This window comes from Pseudophryne corroboree, chromosome 3 (assembly GCF_028390025.1).
Source record: "Pseudophryne corroboree isolate aPseCor3 chromosome 3, aPseCor3.hap2, whole genome shotgun sequence".
Taxonomy (NCBI): Eukaryota; Metazoa; Chordata; class Amphibia; order Anura; family Myobatrachidae; genus Pseudophryne; species Pseudophryne corroboree.
In genome coordinates, this window is record NC_086446.1 from 758292983 (window position 1) to 758316776 (window position 23794).

Consider the following 23794-nt stretch of genomic DNA (forward strand, 5'->3'; position numbering starts at 1 on the left):
ATTATTGCTGACTTCAGAACCGGGATAGGCGCTGGGTGTGAGCTGGCAGAACTCTCTCTGTGTCTCTCTAACAGGCTCTGCTGTGGGTCTATCCCCTATAGCCCAGTGTGTTTGGCTGTCGGTACGTGTGTGTCGACATGTCTGAGGCTGAATGCTCTTCCCAGGAGGAGGCTGGCGTGGGGACTGACCGTTCTGTGACAGTGTCTGCACTGCCGACGGATGATTGGGTCAATATGCTGAGTGTTTTAAATACGAATGTGACTAAGTTGGCTAAGAGGTTTGATAAATCTGAGTCTAAGAACCAGTCATGGAGATAATCCATGGAGGAAGCTTTGTCACAGGTCCAGACTCCTTTTGGGGTTGCAGAAACGTGCATTTGCCCAAATAGCAGATACGGATACCGACACGGACTCTGATTCCAGTGTCGACGATAGTGATGCCAGATTACATCCAAAACTGGCTAAGAGTATTCAGTACATGATTGTGGCGATAAAAGACGTTTTGCATATCACTGAGGACCCTGCTGTTCCTGATACGAGGGTCTGTATGTTTAAAGGCAAGAAACCTACGGTAACGTTTCCTCCCTCTCATGAACTGAATGCACTTTTTGAAAAACCTTGGGAAAATCCAGACAAAAAGGTACATGTTCCCAAAAGAATTCCAATGGCTTATCCGTTTCCCTCTGGGGACAGGGACAGCTGGGAGTCGATCCCCACGGTAGATAAAGCTTTGTCGCGTTTATCCAAAAAGGTAGCGCTTCCGTCCCCTGACACGGCAGCCCTGAAGGATCCTGCGGATCGTAAGTAGGAAAATGCCATGAAGTCCATTTATGTCACTACAGGGTCGCTACTCAGACCCGCTGTTGCTGCGGCATGGGTGAGTAGCGCTATTGAAAAGTGGGTGGATAACTTGTCATCTGAGGTAGATTACCTAGACAGGGACAGTGTGCTTTTGACCTTGGGTCATATCAAGGATGCTGCAGCATATTTAAAAGAAGCAGTAAGGGATATTGGCCTTTTGGGATCAAGGGCCAATGCAAAGTCTCTTGCTAGGAGAGCATTGTGGATTCATCAATGGAATGCTGATTCTAAGAAGGCGATGGAGTCTTTACCGTTTAACGGTAAGATCTTGTTTGGTGACGGCCTCACTGATCTGGTCTCTACGGCTACAGCGGGTAAGTAGTCTTTTTTACCTTATGTTCCTGCACAGCAGAAGAAATCGCCTCACTATCAAATGCAGTCCTTTCGGCCCAACAAATTCAAAAAAGGACGTGGGTCCTCCTTCCTTGCTGCGAGGGGGAGATGAAGGGGAAAAAGGTCACAGGATGTGGCAAGTTCCCAGGAGCAGAAGTCCTCTCCGGCTTCTACCAAATCCACCGCATGACGCTGGGACTTCGTTGCGGGAGTCCGCACCGGTGGGGGCACGTCTCAAGCTTTTCAGTCAGGTCTGGGTGCACTCGGACCTGGATCCTTGGATAGTAGACATAGTACCCAAGGGTTCAAGTTAGAGTTTCAAGACGTGCCCCCTCACCGATTTTTCAAATCGGCCTTACCAGCTTCTCTTCTGGACAGGGAGATAGTAAGCGCTGCGATACTGAAGTTGTGTCAAAATCAAGTAATTGTCACGGTACCCCCGTCTCAACAGGGGGAAGGGTTTTATTCGAGCCTGTTCGTGGTCCCGAAGCCGGATGGCTCAGTCAGACCGATCCTAAAACTAAAATCCCTCAAATTCTTTCGGAAAAAATTCAAGTTCAAGATGGAGTCCCTACGAGCAGTGATCTCCAGTCTGGAGGAGGGGGATTTTATGGTGTCGGTCGACATAAAAGATGCCTACTTACATGTCCCCATATATCCACCGCATCAGGCTTACCTGAGATTTGCTGTGCAGGATTGTCATTACCAATTTCAGACGTTGCCATTTGGTCTGTCCACGGCTCTGAGGATTTTCACCAAAGTAATGGCGGAAATGATGGTTCTCCTGCGCAAGCAGGGAATCGCAATTATCCCGTACTTGGACGATCTCCTCATAAAGGCGAGGTCCAAGGAGCAATTGTTGAAGAATGTTGCCCTTTCACCGACTATTCTGCAACAATACGGTTGGCTTCTAAATTTGCCAAAATCACAGTTGGATCCACCGACACGGCTGTCGTTCCTGGGTATGATTCTGGATACAGAATTGCAAAGAGCGGTTCTTCCAGTGGAAAAGGCTCTGGAAATACAGAACATGGTGAAACAGATTCTGAAACCAGCGAAGGTGTCGGTTCTTTGCTGCACTCGGTTGCTGGGGAAGATGGTAGCGGCCTACGAGGCCATTCCGTATGGTTTCATGCCAGGGTGTTTCAGTGGAACCTGCTGGATCAGTGGTCCGGGTTTCACCTGGACATGCACCGGAAGATAATTCTATCTCCCAGGACAAGAATTTCCCTGCTGTGGTGGCTGCAAAGTTTTCACCTTCTGGAGGGGCGCAGATTCGGGATTCAGGATTGGATCCTGGTGACCACGGATGCAAGCCTCCGAGGCTAGGGAGCAGTCACGCTGGGAAGAAACTTTCAGGTAAAGTGGTCAAGTCGGGAAGCTTGTAAATGTCTACACATAAACATTCTGGAATTTAAGAGCCATCCACAACGGCATACTGCAAGCAGAACATCTTATTCGAGGTCTGCCGGTCTTGATTCAGTCAGACAACGTGACAGCAGTGGCGTACATAAACCGCCAAGGTGGAACAAAGAGCAGAGCGGCGATGGCCGAGGCAACAAAGATTCTTCGCTGGGCGGAAAGACATGCCAGCGCTCTGGCAGCGGTCTTCATTCCAGGAGTGGACAACTGGGAAGCAGACTTCCTCAGCAGACACGATCTCCATCCAGGAGAGTGGGGTCTTCATTAAGATGTCTTTGCAGAAGTGACAAGTCGTTGGGGAGTTCCTCAAGTGGACATGATGGCGTCCCGCCTCATCAAGAAGCTTCAGAGATATTGGTCGAGGGACCCTCGAGCAATAGCGGTGGACTCCTTAGTGACACCGTGGGTGTTTCATTCGGTCTATGTGTTCCCTCTACTTCCACTCATTCTGAAGGTGATAAAAATTATAAGAAGAACAAGGGTTCAGGTGATCCTCATTGTTCCGTATTGGCCAAAAAGGGCCTGGTATCCAGATCTTCAGGAGTTGCTCATAGAAGATCCCTGGCCTCTTCCTCTTTGGGAGGACCTGTTACAACAGGGGCTGTGCGTGTATCAGGACTTACCGCGGCTGCATTTGACGGCGTGGCGGTTGAACGCAAAATCCTAGCCTGAAAGGGTATTCCCAGTGAAGTCATTCCCACACTACTTCAGGCTAGAAAGGAAGTAACGGCAAAGCATTACCACTGTATTTGGAGAAAATGTGTGTCTTGGTGTGAATCCAAGAAGGCTCCTACGGAAGAATTTAACCTGTGGCGTTTGCTCCATTTCCGACAAGCTGGTGTGGATGCGGGCCTAAAGTTAGGTTCTATTAAAGTACAGATTTCTGCCTTGTTGATTTTATTTTTTTTATTTTTTTTTATTTATTTATTTCCCCCCAAAAAGAATTGGCCTCCCTTCCAGAAGTTCAGACCTTCGTAAAAGGCGTGCTGCACATCCAACCTCCCTTTGTGCCCCCCGTGGCACCATGGGACCATAATGTGGTGTTGCAATTCTTGCAATCGCATTGGTTTGAACCTTTGCGCAAGGTTGAGTTAAAATTCCTTACTTGGAAAGTGGTTATGTTGTTGGCCTTGGTGTCTGCAAGGCGAGTGTCTGAGTTGGCGCATCCTCTATGGACTAAGAGAAAAGGATTTACCGGTAGGTATTAAAATCCTATTTTTGCATAATGTCACAGGTGGGTGACCGCCAGGGCTGTATTATCCATAGAGCTGACTAGTGGCTCCTCAGGGACTAGGAATCCATCAATCTGTTTTTTTTCCAAGGCGCTGTTGCCTGCGCCCTAGGGTTCCAATGGTTAAAGACACTTGGCACTCTGCGCCAATACACAATGCTACGGTCACTTTTGAATCCACGCCCATTATATCAACATTGTCATGTTTGCCACATTAGAGTGGTGGGTTAGGATATTTGTAAGGCACATTGGAGTAGTTTAGGGTTTTTGTAGAGCAAGAATAGAATATAATTTCTTTGTTTGGGTTCCATAGGGATCCACAGGGATAGAATATTTGATGTATGGTAGCGCGTAAATGGTGTATGACAAGTACAGAACAAATAAGAACAGTAAGTGAGCTTGTATGTAGTGAAACAGATGCTGTGATACACATAAGATCACTTATGGCGCCTCCTGCATAATGTATTTTATATGCTACTTCATCAAGATATAGACAATATTGTAATAAGTTCAAATGCACCATACCATAGCTTATATGAATGAATGCTAATTATAGAGCCAACTAAACCCTTTTTTATTTTTTCTAGTTGTTGGAAAACAAAACGATCTGCGATTATAAAATAGTGGATGATCACATGACTATTAATCTGGACCCTGTGAGTGACAATCGTATCATCCCGTTGTACATCTGTCTGATCTCTCCATCTTCTCTTCTACTCTCTCTCTCTCCTTCTCTGAGTAACAATCTGGCTTTCCTTCTACAGTTTCCCCAAGGTGAGGAACGCTGCTTCACCTTCTCCTCATACGTGACGAGCCAAGTTTACACCATGCAGAGGAGTTATGCTATTATACAAGACTCATTTGACGGTAAAGTCCCTGTGACTAGTGACATGTGTGTGTGAACGCACAGGGGTACACCCACACTGAGCATCACTGCCGGGCCATCTGTGTGTCTGATGTTTGCTTGGATTGTGGGGTTTATGTTGGATGAGATTCCATATACTGTGTCTTGTACAGCTGAAGACTTACGGAGCGGAATTAAGTGACATTCTTGTTACTCATTACGTACGATAAATGGTGTTCCAGCCAATCGGCTCCTAACTGTCATTTTTGCAGACAACTTATTTTGGATACATAACAGCCCAGTGTGTGAGTTGGTGGCATTATACGTGTCATCGTCCCTACACCTGGTATCCTTACAGTCCGCTCAGGTAGCAGGTACACCGCAGTATGTACTATACAAGGGAATGGGTCTAGCGCACCCTAGCGGTTGTAATGAGATGTGCGATCTGCTGAGATTATGGTACTACACTAAAAGGAATGGGTGCAGATGTACTATGCAAACATTACTATAAATTAGAATATATATTATGAGAGGTTGTTAGCATATAATTGGGCAATAATATGGGCTTGCCCACCGCGTCGGGTATGCAGTCTAGACACATTACCCTTGTATAGTCCATACTATGTGTAAATACACACCTGAAGTCTGAGATTGCTTCATTTTAGACTAGCACCTCTCCCCCCACCTTCCCAACTGGTTTTAAGCAGGGACCTACAGTACATCTGACTGCACATGAATGATTCAGACATAATACAAAGTAACTCCTAGTTTGGGGTAAACATTGGGGCGTGGGGTCCTCTGAGCTGTTCTGTCTGGGCCACTCCAGGGCATCACACCCTAACGCTTACTTTCACTATTATCACTACCTCTAGGTCTGTTTTATTATCTATGTATATATTTTTTGCACATACTCTATTTTCGGGTGTGGTATGTGTGACCGGCGGTCAGGAGACCACTGGTCAGCATACCTCTGCCCGATTGCCGACCATCGGGATTGTGAGGCTGCGGGATGTAGGGGGAGGCATTGTGACTGGTGGTCTCCTGACCACCGGTAACATAACTACATCCCTTATTTTCTACTAGTGTGATACCCTGTGTTTTTTTTTTTTTTTTTATGTTTTTTTGGCTGTGCTGGTTTGGGGATGCCCTGCACCTCGGATGTGAACCCCAAAGTGTTAGAGATTTGCTCGATAGAGGTGACCTCGACTAAGTGGGCAAGCCCATATTATTGCCCAATTATATGCCAACAAATTATTATTATTATTCTTATTATTATTATTATTATTTATTCTTATTATTTATTCTAATTATTGTAATGATTGCATAGTGCATCTGCACCCATTCCTTTTAACACTGCAGTATGTGCCGCATCGCACTTGCAGTCCGCTCAGTTAGCGGTTGCACTGCAGTATGTGCTGCATTGCTCTGCACCTGGTAGTCCACCCAGTGTGTCTAATAAAACATATCGACAGATTGGTATTTGGGCAGAATGTAACTTTGTTGTTCTCATACCGTTTCTTGTCTCTTACCCCACAGCACACACGTCTGCGTTTGCTTGGTATAGCTACCCCTGTAACCAGGACAAGGTAAGGAGAGATCACTGCTGCTCACGTCTTCCTGTTTCCGTTACCAACAAATTAAATTGTAAATATGATCTCATTGGTCGTATGCTTCTTTTCAGCAATTGCATTCAGTATCGAGCTAATCAGGAAATAGACCATACCTGCCTACTCTCCAGGAATGGCCGGGAGGCTCCTGAAAAATCAGGTGACCCTCCCGGCACACTGGAAGAGCAGGCAAGTCTCCCGATTCTTCTGGTCCCGCCCTGCCCGGCCACCCACTTAGTGAGTAAAGTGGGCGGTCCTGGCAGTCAATGTGGTAACCCCGTCCCACCCCCATTCCGCCTCTACTCGTCATTGCCCTGCCCCGCGCCTCTGCTGAGCAGATCTGGTTACTCTCTCCCGAAGAGAGCAACCCGGCCGGAAGTAGCTAAGTATGAAATAGGTAATGCAACAGATATCATGTCTGATAAATAACCCCATTACTCCCTTCCAACAAAATTTAGTATTGTAGTTCACAATTGCACGCAATAGTGAAGAATGCAGACAACACCTCTGGGCTGTATCTGTTTCTTTGTGGGGATGACGTCAAGTATAGAAATGAGGCGGAAACAAAAATTTGTCCCTAAATATCAAGGGACTGACTTGAGCAGATCTAGAAAGACCTGTAGCTGCTATGTGTGAATGGCACGAGGTGGAGATTGTAAGTGGGTGTTCATCTGTGCAGATTTATCATGCTCATGACGCACTTCTGTGGTTGGGAAGGCCCAGAAGCTTTTCTTCCTAACAATATTGCAGGATGTAGGTTTGCCGAGAAATATCCTTAGGAGTTTCTAGATGTGTTATTGAGAGCATACTCACGGAAGTCCATTAATTGGGTGGTTAAACTTTGCCTCACTTGGAGGACTCTTTTGGGATGAGGAGCCGGATGTAGACCAATAAGATAATTGCTGGCATCCCAGTCGTGCTTTTAATACAGTAATGCCCTCTAATAAACGCTTCAGGGGTAACAGAACCCGCACTAGCAGATTGAAAAATATATTCGTTTTTACAGACAGTGCTTTCTAGGCTGAATTAGTAATTGAATTGTTAGACTTGTAATCCTTGTTTTTTATTCCTGAATTTCCTGCAAGAATCACCAGTTGCAGAGTCCTGCGGGCAGGGGGGCGGGGCAGTTGGGAGATCATGTGATCACTGCTGCTCTGCAGCCAGTAGTCGGTGAATTAGATGCCGTGTGCACGGCATCTAAACAGTGTAGGGAATGAGGCGGAGGCTTCCCAGCTAGCGCTGGGCACGCCCCCAAAATGACGAAAAAGGTGGTCATTCTGTAGAGGCCTGTCCCTTCCTTCATTTGAAGCCCCATCCCCCTTTTTTTTTTTTTTTTAAGCCACGCTCAACAGTGTATGAGGACGCATCTGCATATTAGATCATATCTAGTGTCATAAATTTTAAAAGAACTCTCAATTTTGTAAGTTTTCTATGTGGATTCCAAAATAGGAGTTTGTGTTGGTATAAAAAGAAGGCCGGGTAGGTCTCTGTGGGATTGAGTGGATTTGGTGTAGGACTGTATTGTCCAGAGTTTGACTTTGAAAGGTTTTCAGGTGTGCATAACTTGTTCCAACTGTTTCCTAATGGACTTTAAATGAAATTGTTTGGTGACAGGTCTTGGTCTGACAACACTGTACAACTCTCCTGCATGGTCATTAATGAAAGGCAGAGGACAGTGATGGCGTTATAGTAACTCTCTGTATTCTTTCTACAGCAATAACCCGGGTGGCACCAGCAAATGAAAGAAGCCTGATCACAGTATAAGAAACACAACAGAAACCTGATTACAGCCTGATACATTACACAGCTGAAGAGATCATTCTAATCATTGGAAAATGCAATTCTGATCTGTTATAGTGATGAGCGGATTCAATAGGAAGGATATGATACGGGGAATGTTAAAGTATCTAACCATAAGGAAAAAATATTTTGCAAGTAACAACCCATTTTTATGATTAGACAAAATTGATGCTTTGTGATTTGAACAAATGAACTCTTGCGTGTCTGACAACAAAAACATTTTACAAATGTTCACACTCGGTCAATGTGTCCAGGGACATCTACTGCTCTATTCAGTCTCTGTCACTACTATGTTTGTTCCCGATGTAGCTTGTGCCATGTAATTAAAGGTTTCCTCTGGTAATATTTACTTGTGAAACAAAAATAAAATCGACCAATCTGTAGCAGTGCGTCCAGAGAGTTTTGTTCGTGCATCACAGTCCTCCGTAAGGTGTCTCTATTGCTTACAGTGGAAGCTGCCATTTTATTGGCTGAACCCAGGGGCGGATTGGGATTGAACACCTGCCTGGGAAATTTATGGAAGCAGCCATAAATGGGGATGGTGTCTGAGGGATAGGAGTCTGTCAATAAGGCGGGGTCATTCCTCAGAGGTCCTGATTCTGAGTTAGACGCAGTTGGGGCCTCCTTTGCTTTACGTTATGTATGTGTTTACCTGCATATGCTGCTGCAGTACCCTTCCCTGATGTACTGTACAGCCGTACGTCTGAATATACCAGGACTGATATATCCACTTTCAGTGTCTACTGACACTGCAGTCATACCTTTTTATCTACTTCTGATTTTATTTATTTTTCATTCTACAAACCCCTTTTTTTCAACCTTATATGTTTCAAAGTACAAGGAGGGGGAGCACACACTACATACAGCCCAGTACAGGGACGGAGCACACACTACATACAGCACAGTACAGGGAGGGAGCACACACTACATACAGCACAGTACAGGGACGGAGCACACACTACATACAGCACAGTACAGGGACGGAGCACACACAAGTAGTGAAACACAGAGGACCAGTGCAGCAGAATCTGTCCCAGTGGCCAGTCTGCCCCGGAGTACATACATAGGGGTCTATTTACTGAGCCTTGGATGGAGATCAAGTAGTCTGGTACTTTATCTCAATCAGCTCCCAACTGTCATTTTTCAAACACAGCCTGTGACATGTCAGTTAGGAGCTGATTGGTTGGTACTTTATCTCCATCCAAGGCTAAGCAAATAGACCCCATAGCCACCACATTACATACATAGTCACCACATTATTACAGGAATAGCATTACATTACACTAATAGCACCACATCACATGTATAGCACCGCATTACACAAATAGCTCCACATTACACGTATAGCACCTAATTACACAACTAGCGCCACATTACATACATAGCCACCGCATTACATACAGTACGTGTGACACTCTGACATGGATATCCTATTAACTTGGATTTATGGGGATATATGTGGCTATATATAGGTACCATCACCCATATACTGGAGACAACCTGGGTGAGACACCTACATTTTCCCTAAAAGTCACCCTCACTTCTCACTAGCCGGCACAGTGCAGCTGAAAGGGTTAACAGCTTCCCCATGCTTAGGTTGCAACGCCAGCAACCAAAGGACAGCAACTTATGGAGTGCTAGGACCCAGGTGCTGACCTGCAGAGCAGGAGCAATCTAAGCTGCTGATTGGGTGGTGCAGAGCGGGAAGAGTAGGAGGCAGGATTACCTCCTGAGGTGATTGCTGAGGAGTCTCCTGAGGTGACGGGGAGAGAGACACTGTGAGGAGTGGTGCTCTGAGGTAACAGCACGGAGAGTGACGCTGCGGTAAAGCTGAGGAGATCATATGCTGGCAGAGAGGAGAGCGAGAGGTGCCGTGCAGAGAGCCGCATTAACAAGCCACAATGTGGAGAGCCGAGCCGTATGGAAGGTTACTGATCGTAGGGAGCCTGTGTCTGAGAGACTCTGATACACCCAGAGCAGCGGCAGCCGCAAGTACATTGCCACACTTCCCCTCCCTGTTCAGCTCTCCGAGACTCCAGAGATCCACTAGTGGGAGCCGGGCATCATTAGGGGCCGCCTTCAGTTAGCCATCTCCAGTCCCTAGCCGCTCTTCACCTCACGCTATTGACTGTTCAAATTATTGATAGTGCCGGGGATTATTGGTCATCCTTACCGGTGGCCATCTTTATAGCAGCCTGCTCATAGACTGTACACTTGGTTAGGGACGTCGGGTCCCAGGGGATGCAAGGAGAAACTCGGCTAGTAGAACGGGGAACCTCATTCAGATTAAGGGAAACCACCCTGTCAGGTGGTGAAAGGCAGAGCGACACAGGAACTATAGTGCTCTCTCTCCAGTACCATGCAACTCTGCTTTACACTCTGCTCCTGCTTTCTGTCCTAAGGCTGCTGCCAGTATCTTTCCTGCCCTTTATAAAACGACAACGTAGACTGAGACATTTCAATTACCAGCTTACTCCTGCATGCCTCCTCTTACATTGCTAAGCCTCCTGCCTCTCCATACTCAATGCTTACTAACCCTTGTTCGACACGGCAAGATAACACTAGCTGGTTCAAATTAGAAACCTGCTGCCAGTATTCACCTGCATTGAACTACTTGCCATATACTGTATATCTGCTACCGCTAACCCGCATTACGGAACTGTGCTTTGTCTATACTGTGATATTGACTTTCAATTTTCAGTGTTGCTTACTCCTTTTTAAGACCGTGGATTACGAAGGGATCACGACTTAGACTAGCTACAAACTGAGTACATGCTTTAAGTTAGGAGCAGATTGTAGCGACAGCTGATATTATACCGCCACGGAGTGAGATCCAGTTAAAAAGGTGATCCTGGGCAAAGAACCCAGGTACGCCCACCGACACCTGCACTTATAATAGTGATGTGCACCGGACATTTTTCGGGTTTTGGATTCGGTTCCGCGGCCGTGTTTTGGATTCGGACGCGTTTTGGCAAAACCTCACCGAAATTTTTTTGTCGGATTCGGGTGTGTTTTGGATTCGGGTGTTTTTTTTTTCAAAAAACCCTAAGAAACAGCTTAAATCATAGAATTTGGGGGTCATTTTGATCCCATAGTATTATTAACCTCAATAACCATAATTTCCACTCATTTCCAGTCTATTCTGAACGCCTCACAATATTATTTTTAGTCCTAAAATTTGCACCGAGGTCGCTGGATGGCTAAGCTAAGCGACACAAGTGGCCGACACAAACACCTGGCCCTTCTAGGAGTGGCACTGCAGTGTCAGGCAGGATGGCACTTCAAAAAAAAATTGTCCCCAAACAGCACATGATGCAAAGAAAAATAGGCGCACCAAGGTCGCTGTGTGACTAAGCTAAGTGACACAAGTGGCCGACACAAAGACCTGGCCCATCTAGGAGTGGCACTGCAGTGTCAGGCAGGATGGCACTTCAAAAAAAAATTGTCCCCAAACAGCACATGATGCAAAGAAAAATAGGCGCACCAAGGTCGCTGTGTGACTAAGCTAAGTGACACAAGTGGCCAACACAAAGACCTGGCCCATCTAGCAGTGTCAGGCAGGATGGCACTTCAAAAAAAATTGTCCCCAAACAGCACATGATGCAAAGAAAAATGAAAGAAAAAAGAGGTGCAAGATGGAATTGTCCTTGGGCCCTCCCACCCACCCTTATGTTGTATAAACAGGACATGCACACTTTAACGAACCCATCATTTCAGCGACAGGGTCTGCCACACGACTGTGACTGAAATGACTGGTTGGTTTGGGCCCCCACCAAAAAAAGAAGCAATCAATCTCTCCTTGCACAAACTGGCTCTACAGAGGCAAGATGTCCACCTCATCATCATCCTCCGATTCCTCACCCCTTTCACTGTGTACATCCCCCTCCTCACAGATTATTAAATTAGTCCCCACTGGAATCCACCATCTCAGGTCCCTGTGTACTTTGTGGAGGCAAGTGCTGCTGGTGAATGTCTCCACGGAGGAATTGATTATAATTCATTTTGATGAACATCATCTTCTCCACATTTTCTGGAAGTAACCTCGTACGCCGATTGGTGACAAGGTGAGCGGCTGCACTAAACACTCTTTCGGAGTACACACTGGAGGGAGGGCAACTTAGGTAGAATAAAGCCAGTTTGTGCAAGGGCCTCCAAATTGCCTCTTTTTCCTGCCAGTATACGTACGGACTGTCTGACGTGCCTACTTGGATGCGGTCACTCATATAATCCTCCACCATTCTTTCAATGGTGAGAGAATCATATGAAGTGACAGTAGACGACATGTCAGTAATCATTGGCAGGTCCTTCAGTCCGGACCAGATGTCAGCACTCGCTCCAGACTGTCCTGCATCACCGCCAGCGGGTGGGCTCGGAATTCTTAGCCTTTTCCTCGCACCCCAAGTTGCGGGAGAATGTGAAGGAGGAGATGTTGACGGGTCACGTTCCGCTTGACTTGACAATTTTCTCACCAGCAGGTCTTTGAACCTCTGCAGACTTGTGTCTGCCGGAAAGAGAGATACAACGTAGGTTTTAAATCTAGGATCGAGCACGGTGGCCAAAATGTAGTGCTCTGATTTTCAACAGATTGACCACCCGTGAATCCTGGTTAAGCGAATTAAGGGCTCCATCCACAAGTCCCACATGCCTAGCAGAATCACTCTGTTTTAGCTCCTCCTTCAATGTCTCCAGATTATTCTGCAAAAGCCTGATGAGGGGAATGACCTGACTCAGGCTGGCAGTGTCTGAACTGACTTCACGTGTGGCAAGTTCAAAGGGTTGCAGAACCTTGCACAACGTTGAAATCATTCTCCACTGCGCTTGAGTCAGGTGCATTCCCCCTCCTTTGCCTATATCGTGGGCAGATGTATAGGCTTGAATGGCCTTTTGCTGCTCCTCCATCCTCTGAAGCATATAGAGGGTTGAATTCCACCTCGTTACCACCTCTTGCTTTAGATGATGGCAGGGCAGGTTCAGGATTGTTTGGTGGTGCTCCAGTCTTCTGTACGCGGTGGCTGAATGCCGAAAGTGGCCCGCAATTCTTCGGGCCACCGACAGCATCTCTTGCACGCCCCTGTCGTTTTTTAAATAATTCTGCACCACCAAATTCAATGTATGTGCAAAACATGGGACGTGCTGGAATTTGCCAAGATGTAATGCACGCACAATATTGCTGGCATTGTCCGATGTCACAAATCCCCAGGAGAGTTCAATTGGGGTAAGCCATTCTGCGATGATCTTCCTCAGTTTCCGTAAGAGGTTGTCAGCTGTGTGCCTCTTCTGGAAAGCGGTGATACAAAGCGTAGCCTGTCTAGGAATGAGTTGGCGTTTGTGAGATGCTGCTACTGGTGCCGCCGCTGCTGTTCTTGCTGCGGGAGGCAATACATCTACCCAGTGGGCTGTCACAGTCATATAGTCCTGAGTTTGCCCTGCTCCAATTGCCAACATGTCCGTGGTTAAGTGGACATTGGGTACAACTGCATTTTTTAGGACACTGGTGAGTCTTTTTCTGAGGTCTGTGTACATTTTCGGTATCGCCAGCCTAGAGAAGTGGAACCTAGATGGTATTTGGTACCGGGGACACAGTACCTCAATCAAGTCTCTAGTTGCCTCTGTATTAACGGTGGATACCGGAACCACGTTTCTCACCGCCCAGGCTGCCAAGACCTGAGTTATCTGCTTTGCAGCAGGATGACTGCTGTGATATTTCATCTTCCTCGCAAAGGACTGTTGGACAGTCAATTGCTTACAGGAAGTAGTACAAGTGGTCTTCCGACTTCCCCTCTGGGATGACGATCGACTCCCAGCAGCTACAACAGCAGCGCCAGCAGCAGTAGGCGTTACACTCAAGGATGCATCGGAGGAATCCCAGGCAGGAGAGGACTCGTCAGACTTGCCAGTGACATGACCTGCAGGACTATTGGCTTTCCTGGGTAAGGAGGAAATTGACACTGAGGGAGTTGGTGGTGTGGTTTGCAGGAGCTTGGTTACAAGAGGAAGGGATTTAGTGGTCAGTGGACTGCTTCCGCTGTCACCCAAAGTTTTTGAACTGGTCACTGACTTATGATGAATGCGCTGCAGGTGACGTATAAGGGAGGATGTTCCAAGGTGGTTAACGTCCTTACCCCTACTTATTACAGCTTGACAAAGGCAACACACTGCTTGACACCTGTTGTCCGCATTTGTGTTGAAATAATTCCACACCGAAGAGCTGATTTTTTTTGTATTTTGACCAGGCATGTCAATGGCCATATTCGTCCCACGGAAACAGGTGTCTCCCCGGGTGCCTGACTTAAACCACCTCACCATCAGAATCCTCCTTGTCAATTTCCTCCCCAGCGCCAGCAACACCCATATCCTCATCCTGGTGTACTTCCACAGTGACATCTTCAATTTGACTATCAGGAACTGGACTGCGGGTGCTCCTTCCAGCACTTGCAGGGGGCGTGCAAATGGTGGAAGGCGCAAGCTCTTCCCGTCCAGTGTTGGGAAGGTCAGGCATCGCAACCGACACAATTGGACTCTCCTTGGGTATTTGTGATTTAGAAGAACGCACAGTTCTTTGCTGTGCTTTTGCCAGCTTAAGTCTTTTCATTTTTCTAGCGAGAGGATGAGTGCTTCCATCCTCATGTGAAGCTGAACCATTAGCCATGAACATAGGCCAGGGCCTCAGCCGTTCCTTGCCACTCCGTGTCGTAAATGGCATATTGGCAAGTTTACGCTTCTCCTCAGACGCTTTTAATTTTGATTTTTGGGTCATTTTACTGAACTTTTGTTTTTTGGATTTTACATGCTCTCTACTATGACATTGGGCATCGGCCTTGGCAGACGACGTTGATGGCATTTCATCGTCTCGGCCATGACTAGTGGCAGCAGCTTCAGCACGAAGTGGATCTTGATCTTTCCCTATTTTAACCTCCACATTTTTGTTCTCCATATTTTATTGTGTGGAATTATATGCCAGTATCAATAGCAATGGCCTACTACTATATATACTGCGCACAACTAAAATGCACCACAGGTATAGAATGTAGATGGATAGTATACTTAATGACGATACAGAGGTAGGTACAGCAGTGGCCTTCCGTACCGTACTGCTATATATAGTATACTGGTGGTCACTGTGCCAGCAAACTGCAAAACTAAAATGCACCACAGGTATAGAATGTAGATGGATAGTATACTTAATGACGACACAGAGGTAGGTACAGCAGTGGCCTTCCGTACCGTACTGCTATATATAGTATACTGGTAGTCACTGTGTCAGCAAACTGCAAAACTAAAATGCACCACAGGTATAGAATGTAGATGGATAGTATACTTAATGACGACATAGAGGTACAGATGTAGCCACCTTTATCTTGAGTGGCTGGGGCGTTTGTCCCGTTCGAGCATACGCAGCGTACTGGGGCGTAGCGAGGCGCGCCTAGTCACAGAGAGGCTATCTAATCGCACGGAGACAGACATTTGACGTTTGGCGTTACCTGTACGTGTAATACCTGCGATCATCCACCAGATGTCACTTTTTACAATCACCACTGCGCATGCGTGTGGGCTCCCGTAAAATATAATACTGAAATACTGTACAGTACTGTATAGTTAGGACTACTTTACTAGTGCAACCTAAAACCAGTAGTGTACACTGACGCAAATGGACGTGTTAGAAGTTCATTATTGCCTAATGATATTAGGAATATTGTACAGTATGTTAGCATCCTAATCCCGTAGCCATTTGTCTTAATCAAAACTAATGGATTTATTCATCTGTCTGCGGCGAAGTTTTCCGCTTCCTACAGTATACTCAGAGTCCCGTGTTCGATTCCTAAAGTACAGTACGAACGCATGTTAGTTTTTTCCAGACACTTTATAATTTTTTTTAATCACATAAACCAGGGCAAAGCTGCAGCAGATGTACTGTTAAGGTTCTATGCACCATACGGTACACATACAATTCTGTAGCAGGGCAGACTCAATTGAAATGGCTACTGCCTGTGACTCCATGGAGGCTCTCAGCTATGGAGCGAGTGATGACATAGATTTTGCGGACAACGGGGCAGTGCTGAAGGTGCGTCACAATCCCCTCGCTAAAATACATAGGGGCGATAGGAATAAGTGAGGTCTATGCACATTACGGTACACCGGACTTGATCGCATAGCACACTGTCAAAATGGCCGTCGCCCCTGAACCCCCACTACGTGGCAGCAAGCGCTCGGAGATGGAGTGAGAGATAGTAGTGGAGTGAGAGATACAGTAGCAGTAGTCTTGAAGGCTATGGGGCAATGCTGAAGAAGCGTCGTGCGTCTCAGACGTCGTGCGTTCCACGCATTCAGCGACGCCCGCTGAGGATTCCCAATTTCATGTGTGAAAGTACAGCAAGCAGCGCCCTGCCCCCTCCCCATTGGTGTTGGTTTATGCCTTAGGGGACTCGGACGCTCGCATTTGTAAAGCACAGTCTTTCCCATCGTCTCCCCCTACCCCCATCGCCCTTCCCCCCTGGGAGCCTAAAATACTGTTTTGCTCACTCAGAATACACTCAATTCTACTCATTGCCGCTGGGTAGTGGCATTTAGCGTAAAGAATCGCTCCTGCAGATCTACTCTGATTTATGTGAAACTTGTGTGCATCCTTCCATTGGATGTACAGTATTAGAGACAAAAAAAAAATATTAAAGTGAATGTCACGGGAACACATAAACAAAAAAAAAGGCTGGCACTTCCTTCCCATTGGTGATGGTTTATGCCGTAGGGGACTCGGACACTCATATAATTGCATTTCAAAGCCACGGTATTTCCCATCGTCTCCCCCTACCCCCATTGCCCTTCCCCCCTGGGAGCCTGCACAGATCATGCAGTGGACATGGAGGGAATTCAGGTCCTGTGCAATACACGAACGCTGAAAATCTACAGTACTGTTTTGCTCAACTCATTGCCGCTGTGTAGTTGCATTTAGCGTAAAGAATCGCTCCTGCAGATCTACTCTGATTTATATGTAACTTGTGTGCACCCTTCCATTGACTGTCTTACAATGAAAATAACATAATACAGTATATTATTACAATATAAAAAAAAAAAAAACATCCGGTCTCGAACCCTGGAGCCCCAGCGTGGGAGGTGGGAGCCTTCATCGCTAGCCCACGACGCCCGCTGAGGATTCCCAATTTCATGTGTGAAAGTAAAAGTACAGCAAGCAGCGCCCTGCCCCCTCCCCATTGGTGTTGGTTTATGCCTTAGGGGACACGGACGCTCGCATTTGTAAAGCACAGTCTTTCCCATCGTCTCCCCCTACCCCCATCGCCCTTCCCCCCTGGGAGCCTGCACAGATCATGCAGTGGACAGGGAGGTAAATCAGGTCCTGTGCAATACACGAACGCTGAAAATCTACAGTACTGTTTTGCTCAACTCATTGCCGCTGTGTAGTTGCATTTAGCGTAAAGAATCGCTCCTGCAGATGTACTCTGATTTATATGTAACTTGTGTGCACCCTTCCATTGACTGTCTTACAATGAAAATAACATAATACAGTATATTATTACAATAAACAAAAAAAAAACCCATCCGGTCTCGAACCCTGGACCCCCAGCGTGGGAGGTGGGAGCCTTCATCGCTAGCCCACGACGCCAGCTGAGGATTCCCAATTTCATGTGTGAAAGTAAAAGTACAGCAAGCAGCACCCTGCCCCCTCCCCATTGGTGTTGGTTTATGCCTTGGGGGACACGGATGCTCGCATTTGTAAAGCACAGTCTTTCCCATCATCTCCCCCTACAGACGCTCATTTACTGTACATGTATTTTAAAAGCACGGTGTATATATATTGTATTGTGTGTTTATACTTTGTACATTATTGTACATTCTTCCTTTTACACAATTACTGTAGTTGCGTCTCCATACAGTACAGTAGGTCACAATCTTTTTTCACCGCCTCCCGTTACGCCTACAGTATTGACATTACAGTCGTCACTGACCAATTGCCAGAGCTGTAGATCAATCCGCCGCTATACTGTATGATCGAAAGTACTGGATTAGTGGAGCATTAGCCACCCAGTGGTGGAGATGTGTAATGCATGCTGAGTATCTAGATCGCCTCAACGCGTCAGCCTGCGATTAAACTCAGCTATCACCCTAGCGTGGCTAAACGGCCATCTAGCTGGAGAATCGGTCAAGATGAAGGTGGCTACATCTGTAGGCACAGCAGTGGCCTTCCGTACCGTACTGCTATATATAGTATACTGGTGGTCACTGTGTCAGCAAACTGCAAAACTAAAATGCACCACAGGTATAGAATGTAGATGGATAGTATACTTAATGACGACACAGAGGTAGGTACAGCAGTGGCCTTCCGTACCGTACTGCTATATATAGTATACTGGTGGTCACTGTGTCAGCAAACTGCAAAACTAAAATGCACCACAGGTATAGAATGTAGATGGATAGTATACTTAATGACGACACAGAGGTAGGTACAGCAGTGGCCTACCGTACTGCTATATATAGTATACTGGTGGTCACTGTGTCAGCAAACTGCAAAACTAAAATGCACCACAGGTATAGAATGTAGATGGATAGTATACTTAATGACGATACAGAGGTAGGTACAGCAGTGGCCTTCCGTACCGTACTGCTATATATAGTATACTGGTGGTCACTGTGTCAGCAAACTGCAAAACTAAAATGCACCACATGTATAGAATGTAGATGGATAGTATACTTAATGAAGACACAGAGGTAGGTACAGCAGTGGCCTACCGTACTGCTATATATAGTATACTGGTGGTCACTGTGTCAGCAAACTGCAAAACTAAAATGCACCACAGGTATAGAATGTAGATGGATAGTATACTTAATGAAGACACAGAGGTAGGTACAGCAGTGGCCTTCCGTACCGTACTGCTATATATAGTATACTGGTGGTCACTGTTTCAGCAAAACTCTACACTGTACTCCTCCTATATAATATTATACTGGTGGTCCCGACTCCCCAGTCCCCACAATAAAGCAGCACACTGAGCACAGATATGGAGTGTTTTTCAGGCAGACAACGTATAATGGTGGTCACTGTCAGCAAAACTCTGCACTGTACTCCTCCTATATAATATTTTTTTTTTTTAAACAATTTATTTTATTTATGTCATCAATAAGAACAGGACATAATTGGAATAGGTGATCGACAGTACAATTGGTCAACAGTGTGTAGAGCATGTCCAATCACAGAGAACAGCAGATGAAAAAAGAAAAATGTAACAGTTCGGTGATAAAACGATACAGAAGGATGTATTGAGTGCTGTCACAGAAATAGTATGGTGTAACAGAGAAGAAAAACAAAAACAGAAAGATCAACAAAAAGCAAATATCTCAGAAAGCAAAGCATATAAATGTCTAATTTTAAGTGTGCTATAGAGAAAAAGGGAACAGACGAGGTGGGGGGAAGAAAAACCTGAGAAAGAAAGGGAGAAAGAGAAAAAAAAATTGGATTAAATAGTGCCGAGAAGGAGAGGGCCAGTAAAGAAGGGTAGAGGAGTGAAGGGGGGGGGGGGGGGAGTGGTGAGGTGCTAGGAGGAGGAAAGGCGTAAGGGAGGGGTACCCGGCAAGGGAGAGGGATACAAAGTGTACCAGGAGTTCCATACCCGATGGTACTCGGACACAGTGTCATTGAGAAGGGAGGTGATATATTCCATAGAGGAAACGTACCACAATCTATTAATTAGAGCGCTCTGAGTAGGAGGTATGGGGGATTTCCACGATTTGGTAATCAGGAGTGTGGAAGCATTAGATATATGGAAGATCAGCTTGTTCTCTGCCTTAGACGCCAAACGAAGGGGTATGTGGAGAAGGAGTGTTGATGGATCCATAGGCACAGAGCAGGAGGTAACATTTGCCATAAGGGTCACTGCCACTTTCCAGAACTGTTGGATAACCGGACATTCCCACCAAATATGAAAAAAGGTGCCCACCATGCCACAGCCTCGCCAACACTGGGCTGAGGAATGTGGATATATACGATGAAGTTTGTCAGGGGTCAAATACCAACGGGTGTACACCTTGTAGGTCGTCTCCCTGATGCCGACACTAATGGAGGCTTTAGCGATCCGATGTCGGATACGAGACCATTCCTCGTCGTCAAACTGTGTGCCAAGGTCGTGTTTCCAGGCAGTTTCGAAAGATTCTTTGTGGGGGGATTTGGCGGATAGAATAGAATGGTACAGCATAGAGATGGCACCGCTACAGCCGACCGAGTATAGACATTGGCGTTCAAAAAGAGAAGGTTGGCGAAAGGGTTTAGAGTTGCGGTAAGTATGTACAAAATGGTGGATCTGCAGGTAAGAGTAGTGCAAAGCCGCGGGGAGGTGGTATCGTTCTTGAAAACCTGCAAAAGTAGACTGAGCCGAGTGCCCAGCAATGTGCATAAAGCGAGTGATTCCGGCCGCTAGCCAAGGGGCAGCCCATTTATCAGAAAATCCTGGAGGGAATAGGGGGTGTCTCCAAAGGGACGTTAAGGGGGAGGGGTAAGTCGTGAGGGAAAAACGCTTGTTAATCGTGTCCCACGTCGTCAGGGTAAAATGGATAGAGGGATAGGCGTAGGCCGAGGCCGGCCTGTGAATCCGGGGCAGCCATGGGAGAGAGTCTACACTAAGATCTGGAGATAACGCGTATTCAATGTCGACCCACTTTTTCAGTCCGGGAGGGGAATGCCATGAGATAATGTGGCTCAAATTGTGTAGCATAGTAATAATTTTGCAGTAGGGGGAGGCCTAAACCGCCATTGTCTGTGGATTTGGACAGTACCAGACGGCTTAATCTCGGTTTTTTGCCTGCCCATATAAATTTCCCAAACAGGGCTTGTAGAGATTGGAGGACATGTGCTGGAACCCTAATCGGGAGTGTTTGGAATAGGTACAATAATTTAGGAAGGGCATTCATTTTTACTGCATTGAGCCTTCCAATCCAAGATATATAAAGGGATTTCCAGGTTGATATATCTTGTTGAAGCCGTCTGAGAAGGGGGGCGTAATTGGCACCTCCTATATAATATTAATTATACTGGTGGTCCCCAGTCCCCACATTAAAATAAAGCAGCACACTGAGCACAGATATGGAGTGGTTTTCAGGCAGACAACGTATACTGGTGGTCACTGTCAGCAAAACTCTGCACTGTACTCCTGCTATATAATACAGCTGCTCCCCAGTCCCCACATATAAGCAGTGTGAGCACAGATATATATGCAGCACACTGAGCACAGATATGGAGCGTTTTTTTCAGGCAGAGAACGGATATAAACTGGTGGTCACTTATCAGCAAAACTCTGCACTGTACTCCTCCTATATTATACAGCTGCTCCCCAGTCCTCCCCACAATGAATTAAGCAATAATGGACAATCAAATTCAACAATAACGGAGAGGACGCCAGCCACGTCCTCTCCCTAACATTTGCAATGCACAAGTGAAAATGGCGGCGACGCGCGGCTGCTTATATAGAATCCGAATCTCGCGAGAATCCGACAGCGGGATGTTGACGTTCGGGCGCGCTCGGGTTACCCGAGCCATACGGGAAAATCCGAGTATGGCTCGGACCCGTGTAAAAAGGGTGAAGTTCGGGGGGGTTTGGTTTCCGAGAAACCGAACCCGCTCATCACTAACTTATAACAACACTTCACCGTACTTTCTGCTACAACTATAGCTCCATAGTACACGTATAGCACCTCTTTATACAAATAGCACTGCATTACATACGTAGTCACTGCATTATTACAGGAATAACACCACATTACACGTATAGCACCTCATTATACAAATAGCACCGCATTACATACGTAGCCACCGCATTACATAAACGGGCCCATCATGGACAGACATTAGGCAGCTCTAGGGCTGAAGGACTTTGCATTAGAGATTGTCCCAGAGCTGGCTGTGAGTGCTGCCTGATCAGCTGCCATCCTGAGAACAAGGTACAGCCTACTCCTGTCCAGTCCCCAAGCCATACAATATGACCGGGGACGCCCTAACCCTTACACCATCATGATAATGCAGATAATATAATTAAAAATAACCTCTCGGCCGGGTCCCCTTCAGTGCTCAGTCGCCGCTCTGGCCAGTTCAGTGAGAGTGCGGGAGCTAGGGTGGCAGCGGGTATAGTGAACCCGGCTCCGCCATTCGCTATGCTGTTACTCCCGTGCCGGGCTCGTTGAAGAGACCTTTGGCTGGGGCCAGGGACAGCATGCTGCTGGGCTGGTTAACTTTCTCCAAGTCCCCCGTTGGTAGAACAGCTTCACCACTTTTCACAGCTAGCGGCACCCGGAAGTCCTTTCTTGCCTAATTTCCGGATTGCGTTCCAATGAACCACAAGTACTGGAATCAGTGTGAGCCAGCCTGAGTGTGAATCAGCGTGGCTGAGGGGTGTATGGGACACGCCCATCAGAATCTGTCCTGGTGGGCCAATCCGCCCCTGGTTGAACCAAAAGTTCTGAGAACACAGGAGCAAGCACAGTATTCTGCAAATGGGCATTCCAAGTACCAAATTAACTGTGCATGTGTGAAAAATTATGATCTTCAATGGCGCATGCATTATCTTGGTGTATGCACAAAGGTGGGGCTGCAATTGGGTCAGACAGTATCAGAAATGAGGCAGAAAGCGATGGGCTTTCCTGACTGGGAGGTGACTTGTAGTGCACTCATAAAGTAATTTCAGAGGGTGTGTTATGGGAGTGTCCCTGGCATGTCCGTGCAAGCAGCTGCATAAGAGGCCATCTTGTTACAAGCCTTCGTGCGGCTTATATCCATGATGGGTCCTGGTTGTTGCCAGGCAACCGGGATATTGCGTCTTCCGGCCACAAGGCTGGCGGTGAGTGCTGGTTGCTGGGCAATTGGGATGCCGGACAGCTACTGTCTCAAATTGCCTAGTGAATCCAGAACTCAAGACTACGTGCTGCGATGCAGCTGCAGAGCGTTTCTAATCATTGTGGACTGTCTGTTTCCTGTATTTCTGATTGGGTGCACTCCCAGTTATAAGGCAGCCAGCCCTCCTGAACTGTGCCAGGTATAGCTTATACCCTGTGTGTAAGTCACTGGTCTCTACCCCAGGTTCCTGTGGAACTCTGTCCGTTTGAAGAATTCTCCGCTAGTTCCTGTGGATACTCTGCCTGGTTATACCAGCCTGTCTGTTGTGCCTGTTTCTGCAGCTGGTTACACTGGTATTCCACAGGGAATAACATCGGGGGTGTACAGTTGGATCTTGATCCGAGGCACCAATAGGCTAAAGCTTTGACTGTTCCCAGGATGCACTGCACCCCCTCCTCTATATCCACGCCTCCAGGCACTGGAGCTCAGTTTGTAAGTTGGTGCCTGCAGTGCAGGCAGCTAACAGGGAGGGCTGCATTAGGCAGCCCTGAAAACCTTGAAAAGAGCTTTTCTGAGAAGACAGGAGACTTCAAGGGCAGCAGAATAGGCACCTGGTGCTATACTGACATATCGTGCTGCGGCTCCCTCAACTCCCCCAGTGGTGCTGTATACTCCCGCACCCTGGTTTTTGGGTACTTACAGAGGAGGCGCTCCGGTCTTCTCAGGCACACACACTGCCGCTGCTCTACAGGATCATGCGGCCGCACGATAGGGAGGAGGTAAGATGGTCCCCCAGGTGGGACCCCGGGATGCTGACTCTGGAGATGGACTGCGCCGCTGGCGTGGACACCGTGACCTTACAGGGACATG

General features: G+C 46.9%; 1 protein-coding gene across 1 annotated transcript in view; it reads left to right on the plus strand.

The window, feature by feature from the left end:
* Positions 1-8480, plus strand: part of LOC135057425 (pregnancy zone protein-like) — a 39376-nt gene extending 30896 nt beyond the window's left edge. Inside the window, exons 9-12 of the mRNA XM_063963317.1 lie at positions 4434-4502; positions 4611-4713; positions 6227-6276; positions 8012-8480. Of these exons, the coding sequence (XP_063819387.1) occupies positions 4434-4502; positions 4611-4713; positions 6227-6276; positions 8012-8017 (228 nt within the window). The 3' untranslated portion in view covers positions 8018-8480. The remainder of the gene's footprint in view (positions 1-4433; positions 4503-4610; positions 4714-6226; positions 6277-8011) is intronic.
* Positions 8481-23794: the final 15314 nt, after the last annotated feature.